We start from the raw sequence: 19083 nt of genomic DNA, 5'->3' as shown, positions 1-19083 counted from the left end.
GAACACACCGGGAAAACTACGGTGGCCGACGCTCAAAAAACGGTCTGACGTTGCCCAACGGCCGATCGTTGGCTTGGTGTGTCCCGGGCTTAAGTGTGTGTGTGTCAGATACACTGTAGAAGGACAGTGCCGGCCGACACGTCCACATACACTCCTACTCTATTAGAGGATGAACAGACGGCAGGTATATCAGTGTAGTAATTATAGTGCCAGACAGTGAATTGTTCAGCAGAGCAGTACAGACTCCAGGATTTGTCATTGGATCCAAACTTACGGTTACTCCCTCCTTTCCAGCTGATTCCTTTAAAGGTCACTGATATTTCAACCCATCCGTCCCATTCAGCCTCCCAGTAAGAGCATCCAGTCAGACTCTCTCTGCACAGAATCTGAGGAGACTCATCAAATCTCTCTGGATGATAAGGAATGCTCATGCTATTCCACACGCATCACCTTCCTGTTCTCATCATACAGAATGAGTTGAGTGTTTGCGGTGTTTGAATTCAATGTGAGATCACAGGCATCTGAACAAGAAAAGAGAAACATCTATAACAATAACAAAACATTTGTGTGTGTGTATATACATACACTTTCGTGGTCCTGCAATCATCCTGATCTCTCCATGATGTCCACACTATAAACACACTTTAATGTAGATATGCATCATGCACACATGTTCAGTATGTCAGTATTAGTATTTGACATAACTGAGTGTCTGCAGTGAGCAGTCCTCCTCCTTTGCCAGAGAGCAGCTTGACTCCTGAATCTCATGGCTGATTGTTACTCAGATCCAGCTCTCTCAGGTGTGAGGGGTTTGAACTCAGAGCTGAAGACACATAACCACAGCCTTCCTTGGTCACCATACAGCCAGACAACCTACAGAATCGAGCAGTGTATTGTTGTGAAGAAAAGAAAAGTGCATGTGGAGCTGTATCAGCTCCTGTTTAGCTCCAGTCTCATATCCCTACTTGTGTTGCTGAAGGTGTAATGGAAATTTTACATTTTAGATGTGTTTTTTACTTTCAGATGTGTGCAACTTGTGTTAACGTTGAACATTTATTTTTACTCATAAGCATTTAAAGAAATATAATCATATAAGCTTGCAGGAACAAAATGTTCAGGGTAGCAAAGAGACTATGTGTACTCAAAGTGACCTATTGTTGGACTTCAAGTGTGAAAAGTATGTGCGCAGCTTTGATAGAAATAGAGATAAGCAAAATGTGTGAAAAAGCTGCAGCTAAAAACAGGAAACTTTTGCAGACGTGATATTGTTCTGTCTAGATAGAATTTATGTTGGACAAGAGATCTTGAACAAAGACGTTTCCTTTTAAGGTAACTAAGGCGATCTTTTGAGACAGACCAGGATGTGTTTTGTTTATATAAGCTGGGCAAAAAGGAGAAGTCGGCGCGCTTCTCATATCAGACTCTGACTGATGTGTGAACAGCCTTTCTTGCAAGAAATAAAGCTGATCTTTGTTAACCTTTGAGATATCCTACTGTCTTACAATTATTGATAAAAGTTGAGAAAAGAATTTCCACAACAAAGGACAATTACAGCAGCTTACAGTTTAAACATGGCCTCACTGGCACACTGAAAACATATATAATTTCATTTAATGATTGTATTATGGAGTGAAAAACACAGTAGATGATCTGTTAGTGTGGGGAGAAACAGCACAAGAACTTGACATTTTTATGCTGCAGTATTTTGACAAGTTCATACCCAATTTGTCAGAAGTGCTTCTTGAGAATGACACTGAATGGACCTGGGGATGTGAACAAGATAAAAGATTTCAAAAGCTTAAAAATCTGGTCTGATCCCATTCGTCTGACTTACTAGACTCTAGAGTTCATGTGTCCTGTGTGTTTCTTTCCTATCAGCTCAATGATGCCAAAAACACTCTCAACTACAACAGTCACAGATGTTCCTCTACTGGACACATTTCTCTAGAGTTGATGCTGAAGTTCATGACAGATCATTGTGTTCATCACAACACAGCGGTCAAATGTGTGAAATGAACAGCATCTTTTCTCCAAAGCAATAAGAGCACAAGCTTTATTGTAGTCCAGACTTTAAAGTTAGGCATCTTTACAGATGATCATTTTAATAAATAGATAAAAACCTGCGCTGACAAACACTTGCAGTGCTGTGGATGTTTTCCAGGAGCCGCTGGAGGAGAAACGTGTGCAAAAGCAGAACAAAAGCTCCTGGAGACACAAACTGTGCTGCAACTACAGACTAAACCATGACTTGATGGAGCAACATGAGAAGAAATATTCCAGCTCTACGTGACGAATCTCACATTCTGCTTCTACAGCATCAGAATGCTCAGCTGCTTTCATGGGAAGAGCATCACTGGACACTTCTTTTCTGCTCTTTGTTCAAATGATTTAGACACTCCAGCTGAATAATGTTTAATCGCACAGATTTTGTCGCGCTTCATTCAGGTGTCCTGACGTTGGAGGAAGGCTGAGACTGTTGTAGAGGACATGAAGCTCAGAGAACATATTCTTCACTGCCAAATATCTGTGCTTCAGCATTATTATACAACAAATCATATTTCAGCTGTCTTCTATCAGGACAAATAAAGGAAAGGGTCATAAGGGCACAGAAATAGAGCTAGTGACACAGTGGCTCAACTTACCCACCATTAGGGGTATAGTATGTTGTCACTGGGGAATTTGAGTTTAAAATAAATTAAGAAAAGGGGTTTTTTTGTGCATTATCCCATGACAGTCTTACTTTACAGCACATTATTCAGAATGTCTATTCATTAAAAAAATGTCCATGCAGTGAAATATCCCAAATATCCAAATGTTAAATTATGACACAACAAAATAAAGTTTACATAAAAGCCTTTTATCAGATGAAGAGAATATTAAATGTTCCTCATTGCAGTTCACCAAACTTTGTGTGTTTGCAGAAGAATATAATCATATGAAAAAAAGAACTGGATTCTATATTTTTAATAAACTACAACATTTCATAGTTTATGGCTAATCTATAAAAATGTAAAATCAGCAATTCACCAACAAGTATGAAATACAGTTAAACAAACCTAAATATAAATGCTGATATACATTTACTTTAACATTGAACTCGTTTTACCTTCCCTGTGGAACATTTACTTAGATGTGCAAAAACTTATATTTATTTCCCTGTAGAACGTTTACAATGTAAAGAGCAAAAAAAGCAAAGCAAAAACTTTAATTTATTTGTAATGTTACTATAAATGAATATTTAGAAAGGAGTACATTTTGATAAGTTCAATTAAACCCATATCAGATCAAGAATTAGACCAATGTTCAAAAGTGGTAAAGCTTCTCTTTCTGAAGAACTGAGATGAATTCAGCTTTCACAGGATCTCTGTGTTTGCGTATAATGTCACAGATCTTTCTCATTCTCTCCTGACTGGTTGAACTCTGTGTGATTTCTGAATATTGCTCTTCATGAATTAGTTCTTGCTGACAGAGTTTATCTGCAATGATCCCAACATTTCTAACCCCCTGAATGAGATCTGGCCAATGCTTATCAAAATATCTTGCTTTATCTGCCTCACTATTCATACGCGGCTCGTCTCTCTTAGGACGAATCAGATCACTATTCAGACGCGGCTCATCTCTCTTAGGACGAATCTGATCAAGTTCATTTTTCTTAATTGCTGCAGTCCAGACAGTCTTCTGATCCTCTTCTCTGATAAGAGTCATTTTAAGATCATTCTCCAGACTTGTGTTGACCTTGAAGAAGTTTGGGGGAGTTTCTCTTGTCAGTGTGATCCCTTCTTCAGGACTGATAGTGGAGGCACCAGGAACATCAAGAATGTGTGGCGTGTTCATCCGAAATGGCCTGCCAGGTCTGGGATGCCTGATGATGCATGATGAAAATGATTTTTCAATTTCCTCAATTTTTTTTCTTTCACAGGGATCAACTGGAAAAAAGTAGAGATGTAGAATGAGAGGATCTTTAGTACACATGTAGAGAAGAAGATCACAGTGTGCGTCCCATCCCATTATCCAACTTATAATTAAAGTTATAATAGAGAAGGATGGTTGGACAATCTTAGCATGGAATCGGGTCAACTGCACAGGTTCTGTGGTTATTCCCTCGTCTTTTACGGTCAGGACTTTCACAGCATCTTTGAGAGAGGGGTCAGACTCTCCTAAACAGGCGTAATGGGGCAGATGAACTTCCTCCAGTTTCCCTGAGATCACCGTCACGTCAATCACTGGACCGATCCGGTTGCACTGCAGCCTCTCCAGCTCTGCGTTGAGGAAGAGTCCGTCTACGGTACGGTACTGAAGGGTGACGACACAGTCACAGACCCATCGCATTCTGGTCCTGACACACTCGTAACGGCCTGGGTCAGTGCTGACCCTGAACTTTGACCCTCCTTCATCTGTACAGGCCGACGGCTCAATCTGAAGCCACTGATCAGAATCAGCTATATGGACACAAGACTGACAGTTCAGCAGCGGGTGAATATCGAGCCCAGAAGGTTTGGGCTGAGAGAACCTGTGAAGAACCAGAAGAAAGCAGAAGCAAAGAGTCAGCTGCTTTTATTAATCTCAGTTAATGTTATTTTCAATGTTTATTAATACATTATTAAAATCAAAAGTTGTATCTGTCAATATTATTTAATGGACCTGAACTAACATGAACTAACAATGAACAGTTGACTAACTAACGTTAACAAATACAGTTAATGCATTAACGAATGTTAACTAATGGGACCTTATTTTAAAGTATTACCAACAATTCAAAACCAACAACATACAAACAGTTTACTATAAAAACTATTTGACAGGCAGTTTGACAGAGAGAAAATATAAAGCTAGTATATAATGCTGCGACTGACACCTGTGATGTCACTCACTAATAACAAACAATCTAATATAACTAACACATATATACTATAATGAGAGTTTAATTCACACATAATTGTCCAGTTATGTTTATGTTTAACTAGCCAACATGAACTCTATATTCTCCATCAACAAGCTCAAACTGAATAATGTGTCCAGTCTTCTATAAATCAGTGTTTTTAACTGTGGATATTTTCACAGAGGTGGACAGATATAGACCATCAGCAGTCTGGGGTGGACAGAAATGTTCATTATCAAACATAGTAAATGAGTTTGACTATAAAGAACTGGACTGTTTTACTGCTTACAACACAACTGTCTACAGTTAATTGTGCTTGATTGTAATTGAGGGAGTGCTGGAATAGATCAAGTAATACTGAGTGAATTTGACTATTTCTGTCTTATTCCTCGTCTGCAGGAATATTAATAGAAAAGAAGATCACACTACAGCTAGAAAATTACAGAAAATTAATAGCAAATTACAGTTTAGAGATCGTGTGTGATCAGGAGCTTTAGAGAAATACCAGTAAATCAGTCTTAAGCCCTATTCACAGAGACCTCACAACTCTGAAACTGAAGGAAAAAATAGATTTAGCTCAAAAATGAAGAATAATGTGTTTATAGTCTCTGCACAGGAGAGACTCTGTGTGTAAATCACAAGCTGATGTAAAACCTGGATCTGAGAAGGTGGTGATTGAAACTCTAGAAATCCCTTCAATTTTGTCAGTGTCACGTGATGAACTGATTGATGAACTGAACAGAAAACTGACTCTACTCTTGTTGAATTGTTTGACCGAGTTGTCTCGTATGACACAATTGAAAATCTTTCGTCTGGGTATTACCTAGACGAAGGATTGCTCGTTCGGAAATGGGTGCCACAGGGAGAGTTTGCGATTGGTGATCCTATGGTGCAAATTGTAATTCCTCAGTCTCTCCGGCAGCTAGTGTTACAGACCGCACATGATACGTCTGGCCATATGGGAGTGAAAAAGACGTACAAGTTACTTTTGAAACGTTTCTTTTGGCCGAAATTAAAGCGTGATGTATCTAAATACATTAAATCTTGTCACACATGCCAGTTTACTGGAAAGCCAAATCAATCTTTGAAACCTGCTCCACTTTATCCAATTCCAGCCGTTAGTCAACCGTTTGAGCATCTCATTGCAGATTGTGTCGGCCCCTTGCCTAGGTCAAAAGCAGGTAGTGAATATTTGCTTACAATTATGTGCCAAGTATCTAGATATCCTGCTGCATATCCTCTACGTTCTGTAACCACAAAATTAGTCTTAAAGGCGCTCACTCAGTTCATTTCAGTATTTGGAATACCTAGAGTTATTCAATCTGATCAGGGAAGTAATTTCACTTCTAATTTGTTCGGTCAAGTGTTGAAACAACTTCATATTCAACATAACCTCTCCAGTGCTTATCATGCCCAAAGTCAGGGAGCACTGGAGAGGTTTCATCAAACGTTAAAATCTCTTTTGAGGTCGTACTGTGTTCAAATGGGTAAGGACTGGTAAACTGGTCTACCTTGGTTAATGATGGCGGCGCGGGAAGCTGCGCAAGAAAGTACAGGGTTTAGTCCGAACGACCTTGTTTTTGGACACAATGTGCGAAGTCCGTTGGCTGTTTTATCTGCTGACTGGGAAAAGTCTGATCCACCGAAAAATGTTTTGTCATATGTTAGTGATTTTCCTAGACGAGTTTGAGGCGAACCAATAGGCGAAGTCATCTCTGTACAAATCTCAAGGTCAAATGAAACAACTTTTTGATCGTCGAACAGAGCTGCGTTCGTTTCAACCTGGTGACCAGGTTCTAGTGTTGTTGCCTGTTGTTGGATCACCGTTTCAGGCTAGGTTTGTTGGACCATATACTGTTGCTCGGCAGATTTCTGATCTGAATTATTTGATTAATACGCCAGATCGAAAAAAAAAAGACGAGATTGTGTCACGTAAACTTGTTAAAGCCTTATTAGGCTTGTAAAAATTTCGATGACCTTATGTCAAATGAAGACAAAGTTGGTGTGCCTGATTCTTTCATTAAACCTGTTATGCTTGCAGATTTATTTGTTAATGACACTGTTGACTTGGTTCCATCTCCGGTAGGTGGGGAGGAAGGTGAAACCTATCCGGGAGATTGTGTTCTTCAGGCTCGTCTTAAAAATTCAGAAGCACTGAGTTCTTTACACTTTCGGCTTAGTCATTTAACGAATGTACAGCGTACTGATTTGATTAACCTGACAACTGTATGTTACATTGTTTTCTGATACTCCTTGTACAGGTCCAATAAAGCACGACATTGATGTGAGAGATGCAACTCCAATTCGTCAGCGTTATTATCGAGTATCGGCGAATAAGAAAAAACAATTGGATGATGAAATCGAGTATATGTTGAAAAATGACATAGCTGAATCTTCTTTTTCTAGTTGGGCTTCGCCATCTTTACTAGTGAATAAACCTGATGGCTCGTTTAGGTTCTGTACGGAGTACCGAAAGGTAAATGCCATAATGAAGCCTGATTCTTTCCCACTGCCTCGAATCGAGGATTGTGTCGATCAAGTAGGAAATGCTAGATTTGTGAGCAAATTTGATCTTCTAAAAGGTTACTGGCAGGTACCTTTAACTGCAAGAGCTCGAGAGATTTCTGCTTTCATTACGCCTTCAGTGTTATTTTCTTACAAGGTCATGAGTTTCGGGTTGCGTAACGCTCCCGCTACGTTTCAACGTTTAAAGGATAATTCCGGTATTTAACACCTTAAGTCTATTTTGTAGTTTGTTTTGGATGAACTAGAGTGGTGGACGCAGAAATTTTGATGATGGGTCCTGTCTCGACTTTTTTACTATTTTAGAATCACCTTTGACAGCTTCAGAATGGAAGTCTATGGGCATGCACGAAAATGTCCTTAAAACAACCCTTAACGTTCGTTTTCAAAACTGTGCAACTCACCGAATGGTTAGTGGTGTTCATTGATGATTAAAATCAAGTAGCGTAGCGAAATACAGTTTCTGACGTGTTTTATTTGTCATTTTGTAAAATCCTATTGATTTCTGTTGGCGGACTCATTGCTCGTTGATATTACTCCGCTACTGTGACTGTCCCGCGAGACCTTTTTTTTACTGTCTACGGCTAGACACCGAGCTCCGTACCGCGTCCTTGTACGGCAAAGTGGTTGTCGCCATCAAGTGGTCGGGAGTGTGCTAACGCTTCAGACTCAAATATCGAGTGGAAGTTTATACGCGGTTGTGAGGTATCTGAAAAAATAGTTCCACTATAGCAAATAACACGGATTGAAATCATACATTGCGCCGATATATTTGTTTTTAATCATCAACAAACACCACTAACCATTCGGTGAGTTGCACAGTTTTGAAAACGAACGTTAAGGGTTGTTTTAAGGACATTTTCGTGCATGCCCATAGACTTCCAAAAAATCTAATGATTTTCCAGTTCCAAAAAAGGCATGTCCTCAGGAGGACAACGATTATAGACCTGTTGCATTAACTTCCAATGTCTTCAAGGGCCTGGAACGACTTATGTTAAATGTACTTCGCTTAGAGGTGGAGCCAGTATTAGACAAATATCAGTTTGCATATACAAAGAAACGAAGTACAAGTGATGCCATATCAACCATAATGCACCTTACATTGAAGCACCTTGAAACCCCAGGTGCATATGCTAGACTGCTCCTTATTGATTTTAGCTCTGCTTTTAATACAATTCAGCCACATATTCTCCTAAGAAAATTAGCCCTTCTGAATGTAAATCCATTTTTAATCAGGTGGTACCACTCATTCCTTACTAAGAGGCCACAGCAGGTGAAGTTTAACTCCTCCTTATCAAATACAGAAATATGTAGTACTGGTGCCCCTCAGGGATGTGTCAGTTCACCATTTTTGTTTATTCTGTATACAAATGACTGTGTTAGTTCTGAGCCTAATCAATATGTGGTGAAGTTTTCGGATGATACAGCTGTTCTTAGTTTGCTCACTAGGAACTCTGACTCATCCATTCACAGAGATGCTGTGGACAGGTTTGTGGACTGGTGCGACAATCATAAACTACAGATTAACACCTGTAAGACTGTAGAAATGCTCTTTGATCCCAAATCAATTGGTGACCGAAGCCCTGTGACCATATATGGCAATAACATTAATCAACAAAATTCATGCAAGTACCTAGGCATTCACATTGACAGTGACCTGAGCTGGCAGACACAGGTAGCCACTGTCTGCGCCAGAATCCATCAGCGCCTCCACTTTTTACGCAGACTGCGGTTGTTTGGTGTCAGTAAAAACATAATGTTAATCTTTTATAGGGCAGCAATAGAGTCTATCTTACGGTATGGTATCACCAGTTGGTTTGGTAATCTGAGTGTCAAACTTAAATCACAGATTCTCAACCTGGTCAGAGTAGCGGGCAGGATTATGGGTCACCCCCCCCTTAACCTCCAGGAACTGTTCAATGAGGCTGTCCTTACTCAGGCAAAAAATATTTTAAATGACAGTTCCCATGTTTTGTTCAGCGAATACTCGCAGATGCCCTCAGGGAGAAGATACAGGGTCTCCTTATGTAAATACAACCGGTTCAAACATTCCTTTGTCCCAGTGTCAGTTAAGCTCATAAATGAGCAAATGTAGGGAGGTTTACCAGACCTGTAACATGTACCAGCATCTTTTTTATCTTTGTATATTGTATATTATAAAATATTTTTATATTTTTATATGTATCAGTACTGTATTGTGCACCGCACTTTAACATGCACCAGCACTTTACTGTGCATTGCACTTTACATGTGTATTAGCAATGTACTTCAAGTATTGAAGCTTTGATCCTCTTGCACTTTGGTCCCTATCTGGTTGCCAGTTATGTACCCTCTCCTTTGTTTGGATGTTTTATGTTTTATGCTGTCTATATGTTTTATGTCTGCCTATGCAGCAGTACCCTGTCTCTAAACCAAATTTCTCCCAAGGGAGACGAATAAATGAACTTGACTTGACTTGACTTCCATTCTGAAGCTGTCAAAGGTGATTCTAAAATAGTCAAAAAGTCGAGACAGGACCCATCGTCAAAATTTCTGCGTCCACCACTCTAGTTCATCCAAAACAAACTACAAAATAGACTCAAGGTGTAAATACCGGAATTATCCTTTAAACGTTGAAACGTAGCGGGAGCGTTACGCAACCCGAAACTCATAACCTTGATTACTTGATTAACCAGTCTTCATTTGACACAAGGTCATCGAAATTTTTACAAGCATAATAAGGCTTTAACAAGTTTACGTGACACAATCTCGTCTTTTTTTTCGATCTGGCGTATTAATCAAATAATTCAGATCAGAAATCTGCCGAGCAACAGTATATGGTCCAACAAACCTAGCCTGAAACGGTGATCCAACAACAGGCAACAACACTAGAACCTGGTCACCAGGTTGAAACGAACGCAGCTCTGTTCGACGATCAAAAAGTTGTTTCATTCGACCTTGAGATTTGTGCAGAGTTGACTTCACCAATTGGTTCTCCCTTTGAACGCAAGTGTGTGTGTGTGTGTGTGTGTGTGTGTGCATCATCATCCCTTTGAACGCAAGAGTGTGTGTGTGTGTGTGTGTGTGTGTGTGTGTGTGTGTGTGTGCATCATCCTCCCGTTGAACGCAAGTGTGTGTGTGTGTGTGTGTGTGTGAGTGTGTGTGTGTGTGTGTGTGTGCATCACCCTCCCTTTGAACGCAAGAGTGTGTGTGTGTTTATGTGGGAGTGTGTGTGTGTGTGCATCATCCTCCCTTTGAACGCAAGAGTGAGTGTGTGTGTATGTGTGTGTGTGTGTGTGTGTTTGCGCGCATCACCCTCCCTTTGAACGCGAGTGTGTGTGTGTGTGTGTGCGTGCATCATCCTCCAGTTGAACGCAAGTGTGTGTGTGTGAGTGTGTGTGTGCATCACCCTCCCTTTGAACGCAAGAGTGTGTGTGTGTGTGTTTATGTGGGAGTGTGTGTGTGTGCATCATCCTCCCTTTGAACGCAAGAGAGTGTGTGTGTGTGTGTGTGTGTGTGTGTGTGTGTGTGTGAGCGTGTGTGTGTGCATCACCCTCCCAAAGTGTGTGTGTGTGAATTATGTTTTAGGTTTCTGAAAAATATAAAAGTACATTTTCCCAGCTCATGAGGCTTCTATAAATGAGACCAAAAAAAAAAAAAAAAAAAATGTTTGTCTTTAATTGTATTTTTTTTTTTTGTCCATTTCAATGGACGTCAGGTCAAAACAGGTGTACTTCTCAAAAATGTACCAACATAAAATTAAATAATAAACATAAAAATTGTTAGTATATACTTAAAGCTTTTTCTCAAGGTCAAAAACTTTTCAACAGTATACCATTTCAACTATAATTTTGAGGTTTTTGTTTTACAGATTGCACATTGTTTGTAACAAACTAAATATCTTAGAATCAATCAATATGGTCATGTTAGAGTCACTTTCTTTTTTTAGATCAAAATCTTGAACATTACAACATTTCAACTTTAATTGTAAGGTTTTTGCTTTATAGATCGCACATTTGTTTATTCATAACACAATAAACCTAGGAATCAATCAACGCATTCACGTTAGAGTAATTTCCTGTGTGCATCTTTGAAACAATTTCTCTGTTAACGATTTTCTTGTATTTCTACAGTACATTACTGGCAGCACGGTTGCCATGCATGATGCATGTATTTTGATTTCCAGTAACTGTACTGTAATTCACTTTTACAGTACACAAGATCAGTCCTGTAAACTATAAAATAGTACTTTACTGTATTTGTACTGTATTTCGTCATTTGATCTGCTTTTGCTGTAATTAATTATACGGTATTGTACTGTAATATCTATATTGATACATTACTGATATATATTATTATAATTTTCAAAATAATTACTAATAATGATAATATTATATCATAATAATATAATATGTAGTTATTAGGAAATATAGGCTATAGTAGGAAAAAATATGGAAATCAATGGCTATACTGTCAACTGTCTAGTTACCGACATTCTTCAAAATATCTTCTTTTGTGTTCAGCCGAATAAAGAAACTCATACAGATTTGGAACAACATGAGGATGAGTAAGTGATGACAAATATCATTTTTGGGTGTACTATACCTATAAAGGGATAGTTCACCCAAAAATTTCAATTGGCCCATGATTTACTCACCCTCAAGCCATCCTAGGTGTATATGACATCGTTCTTATTTAAGACGAATCGGAGTTATATTAAAAAATGTCCTGGTTTCCAAGCTTTATAATGGCAGTGAATGGTTGTTTCTGTTTTGAAAGTCCATAAAAGTGCATCCATCCATGATAAAAGTGCTCTATGCGGCTTTTGGGGGTAAATAAAGGCCTTCTGAAGCGAAGCGATGCGTTTGCGTAAGAAAAATAATTCATTTTCAAGTTAGGCTTTAGATTTATGTCAAATCCGTATGTTTCGTTTGGCCGGAAGCTAGTCATTTTACTTTATAAAGTTTTAAATACGGATATTTTTCTTACATCTCCATCTTCCTCATCATCACTCCACATAAAGTCAACATCTGAGATACTTCCATCAGCTATATGTTCAAGCACTTCAAGAACTATTCTGCATATGAAAAAGTTAAAAAAAAAATGTATCGGTACTGTGATATAGATTTTTTATATAAGAAATTTCAATCAGCATTACTGGACTTCAATTACTGGAATGTGATTTCAGTAACAGGCTTTTGAACCCACTGTCCATTCTAATGGACAGACACATTTGAAAAAATCCTGATTTAAAATTTGAAATTCTACAATCAATTTTTAACTTTAATTAATAAGTTCAATCTTTCTATTTTACATACAAACTATGAAATACTGGCAAACATATCAAAAAATGTAAATAAAACCATAGAAAATGTTGCTTGCTTCTGTGTTTGGAGTGAAGTGCTGACATGCTTCTCTTCAAAGTAGTGTTTTTTTTAATAATTACTACATGCAGAGCTTTACTCCCATTTGGTTGGATGACAAGCGTCCAATCTAATGGACTGCAGGCTTTAAACTAGGTGAAATGCTCCAGAAGTAAAAAAAGGGGGTTGACATGTGATGTCCATTGTAATGGACGCAGGGTCTGAATGGGTTAAGTGCTTTTATTTCTCTTGTAACTTAGGCCTACCTCAGCCACTGCCGTATTCCAGTTTGTGTTATGGTATTTAATTGTAACATATTTTGGTTTGGAGAAATCAATTTAAATCTGACTAGTTGCAGTGTATTACACTGCATTTCAGTTTGAATTGAGTTAAGTATTCTGTGGATTTGAGCATTGATCCACTGGTTAAGCTTTTTGTGACATTTGATTGTCATCTTCAAATTTACTGTAAACTGAACTACAATATTTTTTTTAACTAGTGAAATCAATTTTTTTTCTCAACTCTGATTCAAACGGTGGGCGCTACGAACTGGAGCAAGGTAAAAATATAAATAAAAGAATCTTACATTCTTTTATTTTTTTACTTTCATAAAAGCTTACAAACATTTTAAAGGTAAGATTCAAAGAATATGCTTTCATTCTCTTGTATAAGAAAAAGATCCGTTATAGATACCGATCTTAATCATACATTTTGTTTCCATAGAGTAACCTCGCCTCATAACGAGGGCGTAACCTCACATTTACTCAGAGCTATGTCTGCAAGTCCAGATTTTCATGACGCTGATCATGACGACATTGTAAGTAACTTTTACTATTTTCTCCTTGTTTCATTTTACTGTGACTTGTGTTGTTTTTATTCATATCACTCTCATTTAATTGTTTTCCAGCTGCCTGTAAGACATACTACGAGACAGTACGCAGGAGCTTCAGGTACAAACAACCAGATCTGGCATTGCAGGCCGAAGCTGTGAAGAGTTCACCTCGGAGTCGAGCAAGAAGAAAGAGGGTAAGATTTTTAGTCAATGTGACTATTTTTCACGTGCATTAATAGATGTTTTGTGTCCATACACAGTGCATCACAGTACTAATTGTCTGTATTGGTTGTTTTTACAGCTGCTAGAAGCGAGACAGAGTGTGCTAGGTGAGGATGACGTGGGCATTTGGAAGTGCGCCACCATAGATCTGATGTCCGATGAAGTTCAACCACCAGCCAGGAGCTCACAGAGCTCTGTGCTACGCTGCAGTCGAGATTAGAGGCGACTCCTAAATACAGGGCAACGCACCACAGACGTTTTCAAAGTGGATCGAATTCAGAGAGAACGCCGCTAGTCACCTACAGCTCCGAAGATGAAAACAGACACTGAGCTTCCAATTTGTTGTGTGTGCAGATGATCTATGCTTTGTACATAGGTGTATATTGTTTTGTGTTTGTGCTAATAAAGCTCTTTCTTTGAATAAACAGCATATCCCTGGCAAATTTTCCTTTCCTTTATAAATTCATGTCCTTGATGGCAATAGTGTAGTCCATAGGTTAACAATGACATGAATATACCACAGAATAGCATATTATGAATATAAAAAAATAATTTATATATTATTATTTATATGAATATTATAATTTTTTGAATTTATAATGAGCGAGGGTGACCAATAGTAACAGATCTGCCAACCAATCACGAGTGATTTTTCTTGTTTAACCCTCTGGAGTCTGAGCTGTTTTCTGGGCCCTGGAGGTGTTCTGACATGCTCTGACATTTGTTGTTATTTCAGTTATTCATAAACATGTTAATGGCAAAGGTGTAAATTCACTCTATAAAGCACAAACAGGGCTACCATCATATCTGATCAACATGCTTGTAAATCTTTGTGTTTTTAAGAAAATAATATTTATGCGTGGTTATTTGAAAAAATAAAAATGAAAGTTGCTGAAATAACACCACAAAACATATAGTAAATATGTGTCCACGAGACTTTTGACTAATGGATCTTGTTCCCTAGTGTTTTTTCTTCAAAATGATGTGAAAATCATCCTGCCTAATCGTTTTCATAAAACAATACATTGATTTAAACGTTGTAAAACAGTTTTTTTGTCAGAAGAGGTTTATGCATGGGAGTGGTAATGGCTATAAATATTAATGAGATTCAGACCAGGGTGTGACATAGACACCCCCCCATGACTAATGGCCCATCACAGCCTGAACAAAGAAGTAGAGGAGTTTTATTTTATTTTATTGTAATTCCTCTATGTGGAGAGGACATAAAAAGCTTTTAAAAAAGCACATTTTACAAACCTACGTTTTGCGCATGTGCTCCTTCACGCACTTTTTCAGTCAGAACACAGCAATCAGAGGAGGACGCGCTGAAAACTGTAATGCTGTTCTCTTGCTTCATAACTTGTACTGAGAAAGTTTGAGTTGCAGAGGAATTTGTGACTGTTTCACCTGTTCAACCACATCAAAGTTTCATAAAGAGTAAGTCCGTGCTTTTTCTCTCTTTTTTTTCTTATGTGCTGAAGGGCCGCTGTGCCTGGTAAAACGTTGTTTGTACGTGAAGTTCTTTTCCAAAACACCATAAACCTAAAAAGCTGCCTCAAAGATCCATCAAAAGTAATGATTATGAATACGGTATGTAAAATATTGCAATAAGACATTGTAATTGTTTATTAACTTCTGGCAAAGATGAAGTTGACGATAGGCTATTGACTCGCGATCTTCAGCAGTAGGCTAGTGAACGCACCGGAGAAATGCACATTTATTAGGCTACATAGTTTTTTGTTTTGGATGGTTTTGTTTAGAACCAGCTTTCTGTAAATATATTTCACATTTTTTAGACATGTGAGGCGAGTAGACTACGGTCTGGTTAATGATGATCTCCACTTCAAGCCCCTTATGTTGTGATTGCTTTTTATGTATTAAATTTGTTAATGAAAATAATATTAAAATTAAGATACAATTAATACAAAACGAAATTCGTTTTAAAGAAAGGATTTGTGCTTTCTGTTTTGAGGTCTCTGTGAAAGTTTGAAAGTCTGCTGCTTTCAAAGCGCTCGCGTCCATAATGGAGAACTGTCACGTAATATTGTTTTTTCCTCGTAAATGCGAACACGTGTCAAATAATGCAAGTAAATTTACTCAAAACTTACTCACCCGAAATATTATCCACGGCTGGATCAAGTCGCTCAACGTTCGTTGCTCAAAATACAAACGTTCGTCGACTCGTCAGAGTCCTGCTCTTCTTCTGAGCAAAATTTGAACTCGTGATATTCCAACAGCGCAGGAATGTGAATGAATGAAACTTGCTGGTTTGAAGCATAGAGGTTTGAAGGCATTTCAGGGGGCGTTTACCTCATTTTGCATAGATCACCTCAGCACATTATCTTATGAATAGCGCGCTCTGCGAGTGGGTGTGAACTCATTATCGATAATTAGATGAGACGGGAGAAACTGTACTTCTATTTAGTTTCATACAGATTACATTGCAGGAGAATATTTGTTTTGAATGTGAATTGTTTTATTTAAAAGTAGAAATTTAAAGCTTTCTTTAGACGCATGTTTCATGGTTGTGTGATAAGTATTAGCTGAGTTTCAGTTCATTTTCCAGACTTGTTTCAGAAAGATTTTTGCGGAGACAGAGTGAGCTGAAAGCGCACCCTGTTTATTTTATTTATTTAAAAATAAAAACAAGGTTTTGATGTTAATGTGAGTGTACACAAAAAAAAGAAGACACTCTATAGTTTATAATCATGTATTTATTTTATTTTTATGACCACAAATTACGGATTTTTTTAAGTTTATGTTGCTGCTATGTGAAAAAAATCCAGCAAAACGCGCCGGCGCGTTTCTCGACCTCAGAGGGTTAAACCACGTGGGTTCAACCAATAGTGAGTGAGGAAATTCAAGCCTTTCTCTGGCGGGAGCTGCTATTCATATGGTAATTAGAGCCATTCACACCTCCGGCGCGAGCGCTCTGCATACGTCATGGTTCGTTTCCGACAATATTCGGCACAGACGAACGCGACGTTCACAGGCTGTAAATTGTCGTTAACTGCCGAAAATTAGGGAGATTTATGGCCGTTTACGGGGTCGGAAATCCCAATTTTCATGCAGTGTTTATTGATTATTCTAACACATAAAACTAATATCTAACACAAACACACGCACACACATTCATACGAGTTGCAGAAAGAAAGAGAGTGACGAAAGAATTTAAGAGTGAGATGATGAAATCCCAAGTTTCTATATGCACTTATAAGACATGACCTGGAACGAACCATCAATCATTAATTAACCCTTCTATCGTTTCTTAGACAGGTTATTACATTTATATCAATACACCAGTTCAGCTTAAGAGTCTGGAGGCTACTTGCTTGTCTTTGCTTTGGGGATTCCCTTTGTCTGCGTAAAAGGGGTTTCCCGAGTTCGTTCCTTGGCTGGTCTCCTCGTGCCTGATGTCTGGGGCGGCCAGTCACGTGGTGTGCTGGCGGATGAAAGTCTTTGTTGAAGCTGGCTTTGCAGAAGAAACGTGGACCGAAATCTTGCCGCAAAACTTAACTTAGAACCGAGACTCACAACGGAAAAGAAAGGAAACTAAGAAAAGAAAGGAAATTGAGACGAGAGTAGATGATGGCTTGAATGAAGTTGTTTAACCCATGTTCTTCTGATCTTGATTTGGGTTCTTTCGTCTGCGCGTTTACATGGTTACTAGTCTGGTTTAGATCTTCATCTCCCACTTCATTTTTGGTTCTGCCCTAAACTTTGTTCGGGTCTAAGATTTTAAACTCAAATGTCTGCCCAGCCTCCTGGATCAGTTCTGACCAATTAGACACTGTCTTTATTTAGGAGGTTGCGTTCTCTTCACTTCTTATCATAAATCAAGCTTATCTGTGCTCTCCTTACTCTCTACGCTCTAGCAGAGAGGACAGAGGCCACAGTTTAGACATTATTACTATTATAAGAATACGAAACATTTTACACAGATTTCAATCAAGCCATCTTTTGAATTAAGAACATACGATCGTACTGATAGGAAGCACGACACACTTTCATTCAAGCATCTAATAGTTATAACAATTACATGAATTATATGGGATCTAAGCATATTAGACACAAACATATATTGTAGACACAAAATAGAATCATGTAGTTGCATGATGTTTGATTATAAGTCCATCGAGAATTGTTCTGGGATGATTTTATTAATTGTTTTAGGTAAAATCTCAGTTCTCTGGTTTGAAGAGAAGAGAACTCTGGTTTGGTCATTCAGAGGTCCTTAAGGCTTCAAGCAGGCTTCCTGCTTCCTGCTCAGCTACTGTTCGGATGCTCTTGCTTACTGCTCCGCGCTTTGCTCTATCGCTTTTACATTTTATCTCCTATTTTTTTTGTATTTTATTTCCTTTATTTTATTTCCTTTTATCACCTAATTTTAACTTCAGCAAATCAGCACAGTGCTCATACGACAAAGTTTGGATTACTACAAAAACTGAGAATTCTTTTACCCGACCAGCTTACATTCCGGGAAAGGAAAACACAACTGCCTCAAGGATAAGAGAAAATGCCTCTTCTGGAATCTACTTGCTGCACCAAATGCCACAGACTTTTACAAAGGATTGCAGTTCTTGAAACAAAGTTACTTACGGGACCACCAAACCAGACGGAGCACACAACAGAGCTTCGTCATGGACAGCCTCAGCATACAGCCGGTGAGTCCCATGAAACTAGTACTCCTCGACAGGTAGAGAAACAAGCCGATCGACTTGGCACAAACAGGGAGCTAAACCCAAAGGCACTCGAGACATCAGATTGTCACGAGCATCACATATTGCCGCACTAGCATCCTCTACCCCAGATACAGCTCTGACAAGGATTGCAAACACTGGTCTCCTACCACCGCCTATACATCTTGAGAACAGATTTGAAGTACTAAGGAATGTAAATGAGGAATCCCCAAATGTGATGAATGTGACCGAACACAGACTGAATGGGCCAGTAGCTAACACTGATGCTAACTGGCGCTCAAGGTCGAGCAGACAGCGGCATTCAGCTCAGGGCGCTGCCGAGCCCAGGACTCTGATAGTGGGAGACTCCATAATCAGAAACATTAGCGGCAGGGATACAACTACGTGCTGCCTTCCACAAGCAACAACTTCTGATGTAAACAGGGAACTTCAGAACATTCTGATGAAACATAAGACTGCAAATCGACTCATCATTCATGTGGGGAAGAATGATATTCATAATGAGCAGTCAGAACTCCTTAAGAAGGATTTCCATGAACTTTTTGAAACACTTAAAAGACTGAAAGTTCAAACATTCATCAGTGG

General features: G+C 38.7%; 2 protein-coding genes and 1 long non-coding RNA gene across 3 annotated transcripts in view; 1 reads left to right on the top strand and 2 right to left on the bottom strand.

Annotated features, from left to right (window-relative positions):
- The window catches only part of LOC311077459 (NLR family CARD domain-containing protein 3-like), a gene marked incomplete at its 3' end in the record, with an annotated part of 351403 nt that overhangs the window by 256533 nt on the left and 75787 nt on the right, over positions 1 to 19083 (bottom strand). The window lies entirely within an intron of this gene.
- The window catches only part of LOC311077458 (NACHT, LRR and PYD domains-containing protein 1 homolog), a 160959-nt gene continuing 144712 nt past the window's right edge, over positions 2837 to 19083 (bottom strand). The window contains exon 7 of the mRNA XM_084105966.1: positions 2837 to 4510. Coding sequence (XP_083962092.1) covers positions 3304 to 4510 — 1207 coding nt within the window. The 3' untranslated portion in view covers positions 2837 to 3303. The remainder of the gene's footprint in view (positions 4511 to 19083) is intronic.
- Positions 13382 to 14217, top strand: LOC311077523. Its single transcript, XR_014604910.1, has 3 exons — positions 13382 to 13561; positions 13652 to 13770; positions 13878 to 14217. It is a non-coding gene; the product is annotated as an uncharacterized lncRNA (long non-coding RNA).

Source organism: Abramis brama, assembly GCF_963993115.1.
Source record: "Abramis brama genome assembly, chromosome: 2".
NCBI lineage: Eukaryota > Metazoa > Chordata > Actinopteri > Cypriniformes > Leuciscidae > Abramis > Abramis brama.
This window is presented reverse-complemented; position numbering and strand designations above follow the sequence as displayed.